The following is an 11,030-nucleotide window of genomic DNA, read 5'->3' as shown; positions in this document are numbered from 1 at the left end:
TGGCGGTAGACCTAGCTACTAAACCTACAGGTTTTTTGAAATAATTGGCGTTTATGACAACATCTTGGTCCTACAATATATGCAAAACTCATTGTTATAGCTCAAAAGAAGCTGTTTTTTTTAATGTCTCAGATTGTTGGGCACCTCACCCTTCCTCTTGTAATGCCCATGTCTCTGTTGGGATTACAATATCCTCCCTCTAAAATATTGATTACACCTGTCAGCAAAGATAAATCTTGGAAAGAAACTGAGAAAGTATCAGCTTTTCTTCTGATGTGATTGTTATTTAGAAGATAATTTATACAAGACCAAGGCACATTACATTGATCAATTGTAATAGGATCAAATGTAGATTGAATTTCTGTATTTAAAATTCACACTTATACATGTGGAAACCCATACAGTAGTGTTAAGAAACATATATGGGTAGGTTGGCCTGTAATTGAAACATAACAAATGTGTGTTTGATAAATGCTAAGGTCAGGAGGTCAACCCAAAGATGTCCAGAATACCAGAAGGGGGTTCGATAAATAATAAGAGAAGAAATCATTCCAAAGACATCAAATACAGGCAGGCTGCACACCGAGAAAATTACAGATAATGACGCTCAGAGAGGCGTCCACACACAGAAGTATGGTCAGGCGCTGCAATGGAGCCCATGCATGAGCCCAGACAGTCTCTGAGCAAACCGGTGACACCTACTCTTTATAATTACTTTTAAATCATGTAAAACAAAATATGAAATATTGTCAGAAGAGCTGCTGGCTACCAGGGAGTAGGTTTGAGACATGTTATCGTCTGTGACCTGGTCTGAATTTTGCTGGTTCAAAGCAACCTGACCCCACCAAAGTGAAGGCCACATGGTGGGAGACAGGCGTACATAAACCTGTCTGCACAGGAGAGAAACCCAATCAGCCCCTCTTTCTGGTTCACAAAATAGGCTACACAGAGGGAGGGAGATGAGACAGAGGAGGAGAGTACTGATCAGCTGGAGGGAGAGGGAGTTTGAGAAGAAGAGGAGGTCAGTGAAACTCAATCTGCTCTACCTCAGGTGTGCGACCACAGAGGGAGAGCGAAGAGACAGACGTATAAATGTGTCAGCGGTCTTGTCAGGCAGAGATAAAAACATACAAGTGAGAGACAGAGGGCCACATGCAGTCTCTTACCACCAGTTGTATGTTCAGGGCCACTTAACCTCTTTTTATACACAGTGCCCCAAGCTCAGGCTTAGCATCAATAAATAAACAACCACTCTGCCTGCGCTCTGCATGGTCAGTAATTATACCCAACTATTGGAAAAAACTGTCACCAGATCCAATGGAAAACTGCTCTGTGTCAGTCATTTCACTTTCAGTGAAACCTCAACCTCAAGTAAGTATTGTAATGTAAGCGTCTGGACCCACAGATGTTAACATGCAGTAACAGAAATATTAACAGACCACGAACACACATATTGCAGACAAAGGTGCGACACAGTGAGGAATACACCAAGGGTCAATCTAGTAAAGGCTATTTACATTAAAAAAGAAACTGTAAGAAAGTGTCAAAAAAGTTGTGTCCCCCTTTTAAAAATAAATCTTGGATCCAAAACAAAGGATGGTTTCTTTTGGAGGCTGTCTTTCATATTGGGCAGGAATATGTACAGCCACAGTAATCCTGCCTTACTTTGTTGTTTAAACAGTACATTTGATATGCAGTAAAAAAACATTTTAGCCGTCCACATTTTCACAATGCATCCTTAAAATGAATATGGCTCAAATGTCTAAGTGTTAACATTGAAGCACCGGCCTAGCCCTGTGACATTGGTGTTGGTGGGAGAGGCTTAATGCCTTTCTTCTGGTCAAAAACAACCCTGACCTCTTTTACGTGGTAGCATTGATGCAGCACAGTCCTTTTTCCCCTGTGCACTGGGCTTTTTTACCCAACACTGCATATATAAAGTTATTTTAGTGACATGTACACCTTGAAGAAAATGTGAAAGCAGACAATACAGAGCACAATTTTAGCAACGTGAAATGAAAGGTGTAAACGTGCTGTACAGTTTCACCAAGGACAAAAAGTGTTTCAATATCTATGTTAAGTTGTATATAATATAATATAATATAATTGGTATAAGGAGATGGTTAATTTAAAGATGTTTACATTTGCTGCCATTTATTTTGTGCACCATGGACCAAAGCAATAAGTGATTCCTCTTACATGGTTTCGAAGTGAGTTTGCTTATTACGCATTTCTATTTCCCACATTTCTATCTGTTGTGCAGGTAAAGGACGTCACAATTATATAATTAGCTGCCAGCTCTCAGGTTCAGTCAATATACAGAATATGAGAGCCATTTGGCACAGCTATAGCCGAAAGAAACAAGAAGACACATTGTAGGAACTCTGACGTTAGGAATCATCAATCATACATCTTGGACATTAACAAAATTTTATTTAAATGTTATACATAAAACTTTAGTTTTGTTTCTTTTATTTCAGCTAAACAAATATTTATATATTGTATATTTTATAAAAAGAAAAAAAATCAAACGTTTTAAATATTAATATTTCTTATTTACAATTCAAAACAGTACAGGAAATAATAACAGTAACAATGCAATTTGAATCATAAAAATGTTACAAAACATAATTTTTTTTGTTTCCGATTGAAATTCGGGAAGGTGATATTTCCAGAACATTAGCAAGGATACAAAGTAGCAATGACCTGCTCTACATTCATACAGGAACTGGAGGGGCGTTCGACTCTTCAAATGCTTCGATAGTTAAAAAACCTGTAATTGAAAGTTCTTTTGTTCACATCACTAATTTTACAAGATCGCTTAAGATAGTGTAAAGTACAATGATATCCACGGAAAAATCTAAAAACTGTCATCAAAATGCACAGGAGAAGTATATGTTACATAAAGCTGAACGCACCTCCAGCTCAGTAAGGTCACTGTTCTCTAAAGGGACGGGGTTGTGGAGAGAAGGCGCATGTTGTGTGTGTGAACCTATGCACTGTGTGTACTTGTTTGTGAGTGTGTCTGTCAGTATGTAAGCTGATGAATCAGTTGGCAGGGCAGGGGGATCGAGTCTTTAAAACCAAAACAAACAGTAGCTAACAGTCCAGCAGCCTGGCCTCTACTGAAGATAGTCAACGTTCAACCACAGGACTACTATCACGACCACAGTCTACACACTTCTTTCCTTGTTTTCTCTGAACTCGCCATCAGTCACAATTCCACTAGCCTGCCGCTTGTTACAGCAGGAAACAACTACAGTCAGAAAAAAGAAAACAAGCCACTTATGAAGCTCAAACTGGCAATAAAATGTCCTCCCTGGCACACGTGATTTTTTGAGAGTCTAGTGGCCATTCAATAGGCGCTGTGCCGTTCCGTTCCTGGTTGTCTTGTGTGAGGAATCTGCAGAAGAAGAACAAGCTTGCATTGGAACAGGAAAATGTGAAAGTACGGCATCAGGCTTGCAGTTTGGTTGAGATAATGAAGAGAGATGAAGTGGGGTAAGCAAGTAGCAAGGTGACAATGTGTTTTATGAAAGATGACATGACATACCAGTCTTAGAAAGAGTGGACAGAGAGCTGTTAGAGAGAGAGGAGGTACTGGCAGCGTGAATGCTTTTTTGTAGCTGAAATGAGAGAAAAGTTGGAAAAGAAGTATAGAAATTTATGAAACAGAAGCTGATACACATGGAAATGCCTCACCACATAATGCATAGGAAGAGAGAATGCTCATTATGTCATGCAGATAGATAAGGAAAATGAACAACAATGTGGTGGTTGTATATGTCAGGACACTAATTGGTTGCAGAGTGAGACCTGTTCATTCATGATGCCAGACAGCTCAGTCAGCATGTCCCGGTAGTGAGCTCTCATCTCCTCCTGGTACTCCAGCTGGTCCTCCTTGATCAGACGCTCATTCACATTCAGTGCCTGACCGCAGGCTTCTGCGAACTGCCTGCAGGGGGCAAACACGTTGTACTGATTATTAATCATGCCATTGAACTCACCTTAAATCAAATAGGAACTACACTTTATGAAGGTTTCTTTAACTTTCCTCTACATTGCTTTCACACGTATTTGAGAAAGTGTTTTTTCATTATCAGTGTTGCAAATATGACCCCTTCACATTGATTTGTAATACTATGGTTGTGAATCTTCATATTACAAATTGGCAACATTGTCCAAATGAATAAGGCTGGTTGATTCATGTTCATTTGTGTGAAATGGATTTAGCTCCTCAACAAGCATTAAAAACTCTAAAAATATGTTTAATTGAGCATCATGGGTTCGGGATATTTAAGAGTGGTATAATGTTGCTTTTTACACCCGAAAAGGTCAAAACCACAAATCCAATCACTGCCCTTTAAGAACAAGATTAATGTATTTTTGATATTTGCTTTTCTTTTTGTTCCTCATATTTTCGATCCGACATCATTTTGTCCTTATATGTCCATACCCTTGTTTGCTTGGCATGATGTGGTATACAAAGCAACAAAGCTGTTACATTTTTCAAATATATGCTGTTGTATCAGCCAGTTTTACAGTGCAACTATATCTTGACAGAAGATAAAATATCATAATTCTATCTTTAGTGCACAATATATACCTACTTTGTTATATTAGGACCAAATTCCCAAAGTTTAAATCGTACCTGAAGATCTCCTTGAGCAGTTTGACCTGGTTGTCTGGGTATTTCTTGGCATTCTTCTCCTCTAAAAACGCCCTGGCGTAGGCCATGGGCCCTGCATTCACCTGGAACGAGATCTTCAGGTGAGAAACGACAAGGCACCCAAATCACCTAATAACCTGTGATGTGGAAGAATCCCCACCTTGACACTGACGCTGCCCTGCAGTTTCAGCTGCAGCCGGATCATGTCCACCTCCTCCATGTTGCACAGCTGGTTGAGCTCAGAGACTTTTCGTGACATCTCATCGATGGCCACCTCAATCGGGTTCATTTCTGTGCTCTGCTGCTCCACCACCTGGATACGCTTCTTTAGGTAAGGAAAACTGGAACTCGCTAAAGAGAGAAATAATAACCCATGGATTAAAGCAACTCTACATTATAGTAGCCTGTAAGGTGTTTTTGTTAGTGGTAAAAAACTATTTACTGGTAAGTATGGTGCGTCTCTTGCACTGCTCCTCCACGTCTCCGTGTTTCTTCCCTGACAGGGTGAACGGTGTCTCAAACACAAAGCGGTTGATGTTGTGATGTCTCTCAAAGTCTGTCCTTTTGTCCTGTTGTTCTTTCTCATCAAAGAAGGGCACCACATATGTCACCTGAATGTAGGCAAACTTGGGGTCGAGGTCTTTAGGATTCACCTATTTAAAAAAAATGTTAAACAAGCAATAATAAATATACTTATGAGTGGAATTAGTTTGCCAAAGACCAAAATGCACAGTAAACAAACGTACAAATTAATTTGGGCATAAACTATTTTAATTTGATTTCTTTCTCCTTTTCTAAAGTTATTTTGATTATATTACGCATTCTTCTGGCATTTTCTTACTGTCTCAACAAACAACTTAACATGCCAAATTGAGTCACATACCTTGTTGGAGTCCTGGATCATCTTGACATTATCAGCTCCAAATTTGTCTGAGTACAGTTTGAGAAGTCTCTGCGAGATTTCCGACAGCCCTGTCAGCTTTGGCTCTTTGTAGATGAACTCTTTGCTCTCCTCTTCCTCAAAGAAACCCTGCAGGAACACACACACAGCACACATAGCTTAAAAAGCCTGTTACATGTATGTGCACAAATGTAATGTTTGGATGTGGTTGTTGCTGTCACATCAAACTGTACACATGCCAGTGTGATTTAATGTTGCCCCCTAGTGGTTTCTTGAGTCACTGTTGTACAAACAGGCTGTAACACTTGTTAGCAGAACTCAGCCCTAACAAGGAGTTTAGTTCTGGATGGGAGAGTTCAGAGGTCATATTCAAAGCAGCATTGGAGGCAAATGTCAAAGGTGAATGAGGTTTAATAAAAAGTTATCTTCCTGTCCACTGTGGCTGTTTGACAACAGCTAGTCTTGATGTTTAGGAGGGAACAACTTCATCATTGGAGATTATGGGAGGTAGAGTAGCACAGCAAGCTTTACACAAACCCATCAATGGGTAAGAGCAGCGGATGTTAATAGTGGTAGAAGGAGAAGAAAGGTAAAAGTGGTTAGCATAGAGGAAAATGGAAAATCAAAGACGAACAAAACTTACCGCAATCTTGATATAGAATATAATAAAAAAAGGAAGAAAAGAGCAGACAGAAATTAAGGACACTGACTCAGTGAGAAATTTCTGGTTAATGCTCCATCTCCGCGCCTCACTGAGGAGACGTTGACTCTCTTTCCTCATTTTTTCGTGGTAAGAGGATTTCATATTCTCATTGTCGGCTTCAACATTTTTCTTCACATCATGGCTCTAAAGTCCCTGCTTGGAATATTATCCCCTCATTAACAAGGAAACTGTGTCAAGGATCCAGGTTCTTAAAAAACAAGCCTGGACCGCACTGGGCTTCATTCTCTAATAAAGACTGGGATTCAAGGATAATTCAGCCTTTATATGATATCTGCTTATACAAAATCTAAAGAATTAGTTGATCCAAACTGAAAGAACATTTTCCCACATATCTCTAGTGACATCTAGAGATATGAGAGTGTTCTTGTTTATAGAAAATAACATTGTTGATCAAATAATAGGTCTTTCTGTCGAGCATCGGTCAAATCGTCGGCTGCAGCGGTTTGCTTAATATTGTTTTGCTTTGGTATAAGCGAAGTGTGTGTGCAGATGTGTCCGTGTAAGTGTGACACGATGAGGTGTCGCTCACCTGCCCATAGAAAGCTACACGGTAGTAACGACCGAAGAGTCGCTTTTCTGAGTTCACCACCTCAGTCACCTTCAGGTAGGAGCGATGGATGTCATAGTACAGCTCTGACAGCCTCTGTGGTCAAACACCAACACACATAAGAGGTTAGGCTCAATATGCAATCACACACACACACACACACACACACACACACACACACACACACACACACACACACACACACACACACACACACACACACACACACACACACACACACACACACACACACACAGACACACACACAGGGTGGAAGTGTTAACTGTTACCTTAAAATCCCTTCTCTTTTCAAAGACAGCAATCACAGGTTTGTTGATGTCAGCGATGAGCTCGTATCTCTCTGATTTCCACAGGTAGTCCACACACAGCTCCAGCTGCTCCACCAGAGTGTCCTACACAGCGCACCACGATAGATGTTAGAGACAAAGACTGCAACTTAGTCATAACAGGGCATTCTCAAACTGCAGTAATGGTTATGATAATTAAATGCTAGTATCCGTGGGTTTTTCCACTGACAAAACCAGACATTTAGGACATCCACTTGGATTTTAAGAAAACGGGTGCCCTATTTACCACACTTTTATGATTAAAGGTTAACACTGACCTCTGTATATGGTGTGTCTTGTGTACCAGTATCTTCCTTCATGGCTCCCTCCTCCTTGACATTGGGGCTGATGCACATGAACGCTGCCCAGCCCATGGAGAACGACGCTAGGGTTTCAAAAAATGGAAGTGACATGAAGGCAGGTTGGTTAAAAGGATACCAGCTTACCCTACAGTTATGTTCAGCCTGTTAACATACTGAAACACAAACATACTGTATAATAAATGTGTTTTACAATCAAGCATTTCACATAAATCATACCATTTATGCAGACTAAGTTAAAAACATCAAAAGTGAGCATGCTTCTTATCAAACTCCAGTTGCACTGAACAGCTTATCCTGTGAGTGAACCGTGCATGTCAAACAGTGACAGTAATTAGTGATAACCCAGCACATTCTCGTATCAATGAAGTAAGAACAGCGGTCAAAACTGCACCGTGTAGAAAACCTGAGATGGTAACGATTTAAACTGGCACCTGACTCGATGTCCCTTCAATCCATTTCCACCTGTCAGTATCAACACTTTCCACAAAATTGGAAGTGGTTTAAACATTTTGTTGCACACCCACTCCCTCCCGCACTCCTTTGTCTCTCCATCCTTTTTTTCGGAACTCCCACCACCCAGCTGGCCCCAGGCGCACACACTCACTGTCTTGATCTCGGGAGGTAGTTAGTAAGGAGCTAGAGTTATAGACAGGGCTTTCTTCAGGGGACACACTGGACATCCTGGCCTTGTCAGCTCTCCAGTAGCCTGTTTGGTAGGAGGGGAGGAGGAGGAGGAGGAGGACGAGGTTTACAAAGTCTACTTGCTTTTGCCTTTAATGTTTAAGGATAAGGAGCAGGAATCGGCAAACCTGCCTGCATGCTTCGCAAACAATTGGTACACAGGCTTGGTGCACAAAGAGCATGCAGAAAGATGTCGGACACATACCGCAAAATATAAACACATGCTGTAGTCTAAATGAGGAAGCACATTAAAGAACAAAGACATTCGCAGAAAGGAACATGCAACACCGCAAATGTGTAGACATCAGTCTCTAATTCTAAAAGAAGTCTTGAATGGGAAAGGTATTGAGATGCAAAGACAGATCTAGGTTGACTAGTTTGCAGCCTAAATGATTATTTTCCTTCCCCATAAATTCCTAATAATCTCACACAAAGACACACTCAAGTCACCAGCATACTCACTTTCAGACACACACATTTAACCCCATGAAGAAATGAAGGACTGATGCCTGAAAAATTAAGTCATTTGCAGGTAGTTGGGATGATCATGTTAGCAGAGAGAAAGAGAAGTTTGCTGAATGACAGAAGATGGCTATGATCAGACTTTCTGATTAGAAGTTATGGTAAATTTGAATCAGAAACGATCAGTCTGTATAGATGCACAACTGCAAGAATATCGAAGAAAAGCATACACTTAAACCATGCTGCAAAACGTAAAGTGAAAGCAACAACATGTGTGCACTAACCTCTTCTCTTCAGGGATTCAGCTATCAGGGCTGAGATGTGGATGTAGCACATGGCAGCCTAAAGGAACGTCATACTCATTAATATCATATTTTATTCATACTTCAATCCAAAAAAAGCTATTTGTGAAGTTTCTAAAGCAAGAGTTTCATAAAAAGATAATAACCTCTGAGAGATCGCCGTTGCGGACATGAACCTTAGCCATGCTCTCCAGCCAGGTGCATCGAAGCTCGGGGGTGCTGGCGTAGGAGTTAGCCAGACTGTACTGGAGATCCACCAGCATCTCCGGATCCTTCTCATGCTCCTTCATTTGGGCTGTGGCCATGAGAACCGTCCTGATCCGTTTGGTCAGGTCTTTCACCTCAGCAGGGAATGGAGTGTTCTGAAGAAAAAGGAATGATCAACATGTTTTATATCTAAGAAAGGAGAATGAAATAGCACGACAATTCAAAAACGCTTATAACAAATCTGCAACATATCCCTTTAATCGGCTTTACCTTGAGTGGTGCATCTCCGTTGGCAAAGTTATTGATGATAGCCAGAGACTGCTGAAATCTGGAGCCTCCAATGCCAGCATCTGCTATCAACTGGCTCACTGCCTTGATGACCTGATTTGTGCGTAGGAGAATGAGGTGAGGACACTGTTACGCCAAACCCATGATTAAAATAACACACAGTACAGACATGATAATTGGTCTCACTGACCTGCAGATGCGAGCGGACTATAGACTTGCCCTTGGTAAACTCAAAGTTTTTTCTCATGAAAAAATACAGCAGGGCAGCTGCCTCCGTCTGGGTGGAGCTGGAACGGTGGTTACAGCACTTGAGGATCTCGTAGCATAGACAGCCACACAGGTCTGCCTTACCCTGGAAGAATGCACTGGGGAACTGCATGTATAGAAAGAGATGAAAATGAAAATAAGAAAAACTATTTGAATGTGCACTTTGGTGTTGTATGAGTACATGAAGCTTGCAGGACCTTTTGTACAAAGAGCCTGAGTCCAGCGAAAACATGCCGTAGCGTGGCCGTTGATTGGTTGATCTGAAAGAAGAGCAAGTAGGTGTCCAGCACCTTCTTCATCAGTGCATTTTGTCCATCATCCAGCAACAGCTGCTTCTGTATGGATTCATGTGAGAAGAGAAATAATACATGTTACCATCAAAGTTTCAACAGGCAAGTTTTTGTCTAACCGATTGGTTGGTTACACGAAATAAATGATAATTATCCAAACACCAGGTGGCAGCAAAGTAGCATTTCCTGAGCGTGCATGATTTGCATTGTAATTCATTCTGGAGTCACATCTACAGCATGAATATCAAATCTCGAGGATTTGTAATGACTATGGCAGATGTGAGATTATTCAAAAAAAAAAGTGCTTTTCATCTAATTCCCTTTTTAATGTTATAGTAACAAAGCCAATATATAACTTTACAATTCGATGTTTGACAAAGAGAGTAATATGAAAGAATAGAGGAATATGAAAATAGTCTTCTTGTTTGACACATTTAAACAGAGCATTAAATGTAATTGTCAGATTTAAAAACTAAGCCCAGATGTTAGATTGAACACAAACATACAACATTTTTTATTTATTAAGTACTAAGTGTGAACTAAGTAGTTTCATCCACAGACCTTGTGATGATGGACAAAGAGCTCCAGTACATCCAGCACAGTGAGAGCCACCTCGGTGGACATGTTTGCCTCAATATCCGTAGGACTCAGGGTGTCCCCATCCTGAATGTTCCCATCTGGAAACACAATCAAAAATAATCAATTGAACTCATCTCAGCACCTTTATATTAATCAAAATGTGTTTGAATGTGTGTGTGTGTGTGTGTGTGTGTGTGTGTGTGTGTGTGTGTGTGTGTGTGTGTGTGTGTGTGTGTGTGTTGTGTGTCTGTGTTACCTGTCTCCATCATATGCAGCAGCTTAGGGTTGTTGAGAGCATTTTTGCCCCTGATGATGGGCATGGTTTGGGAGCGGGCATGCCGGTGACCTTCCCCTCCAGATGACGCCATCCTAGAGGCAACAGCAGGGATCAGCTCGTTCGTGTCAATCACAGTTCCATCACACATTTCATCTGATCATTGTTG

The 11,030-nt window shown here is 40.8% G+C and overlaps 1 protein-coding gene across 6 annotated transcripts in view; it reads right to left on the bottom strand.

Moving 5' to 3' along the window:
- Positions 1 to 2,413: 2,413 nt before the first annotated feature.
- Positions 2,414 to 11,030, bottom strand: part of dock10 (dedicator of cytokinesis 10) — a 58,758-nt gene continuing 50,141 nt past the window's right edge. For 5 of the 6 annotated variants that reach the window (XM_063906697.1, XM_063906695.1, XM_063906700.1 and 2 more), the window contains 17 exons: positions 10,844 to 10,956; positions 10,570 to 10,685; positions 9,916 to 10,053; positions 9,642 to 9,824; positions 9,434 to 9,544; positions 9,103 to 9,318; positions 8,939 to 8,996; positions 8,116 to 8,217; positions 7,467 to 7,573; positions 7,132 to 7,254; positions 6,824 to 6,937; positions 5,553 to 5,699; positions 5,112 to 5,322; positions 4,830 to 5,020; positions 4,652 to 4,752; positions 3,817 to 3,955; positions 2,414 to 3,403 (listed from right to left, as the gene is read on the bottom strand). In XM_063906697.1, the coding sequence (XP_063762767.1) occupies positions 3,356 to 3,403; positions 3,817 to 3,955; positions 4,652 to 4,752; positions 4,830 to 5,020; positions 5,112 to 5,322; positions 5,553 to 5,699; positions 6,824 to 6,937; positions 7,132 to 7,254; positions 7,467 to 7,573; positions 8,116 to 8,217; positions 8,939 to 8,996; positions 9,103 to 9,318; positions 9,434 to 9,544; positions 9,642 to 9,824; positions 9,916 to 10,053; positions 10,570 to 10,685; positions 10,844 to 10,956 (2,218 nt within the window). In that variant the 3' untranslated portion in view covers positions 2,414 to 3,355. The remainder of the gene's footprint in view (positions 3,404 to 3,816; positions 3,956 to 4,651; positions 4,753 to 4,829; positions 5,021 to 5,111; positions 5,323 to 5,552; positions 5,700 to 6,823; positions 6,938 to 7,131; positions 7,255 to 7,466; positions 7,574 to 8,115; positions 8,218 to 8,938; positions 8,997 to 9,102; positions 9,319 to 9,433; positions 9,545 to 9,641; positions 9,825 to 9,915; positions 10,054 to 10,569; positions 10,686 to 10,843; positions 10,957 to 11,030) is intronic. The other variant, XM_063906699.1, reaches the window with a different exon arrangement.

Source organism: Eleginops maclovinus, chromosome 18, assembly GCF_036324505.1.
Source record: "Eleginops maclovinus isolate JMC-PN-2008 ecotype Puerto Natales chromosome 18, JC_Emac_rtc_rv5, whole genome shotgun sequence".
Taxonomy (NCBI): domain Eukaryota; kingdom Metazoa; phylum Chordata; class Actinopteri; order Perciformes; family Eleginopidae; genus Eleginops; species Eleginops maclovinus.
This window is presented reverse-complemented; position numbering and strand designations above follow the sequence as displayed.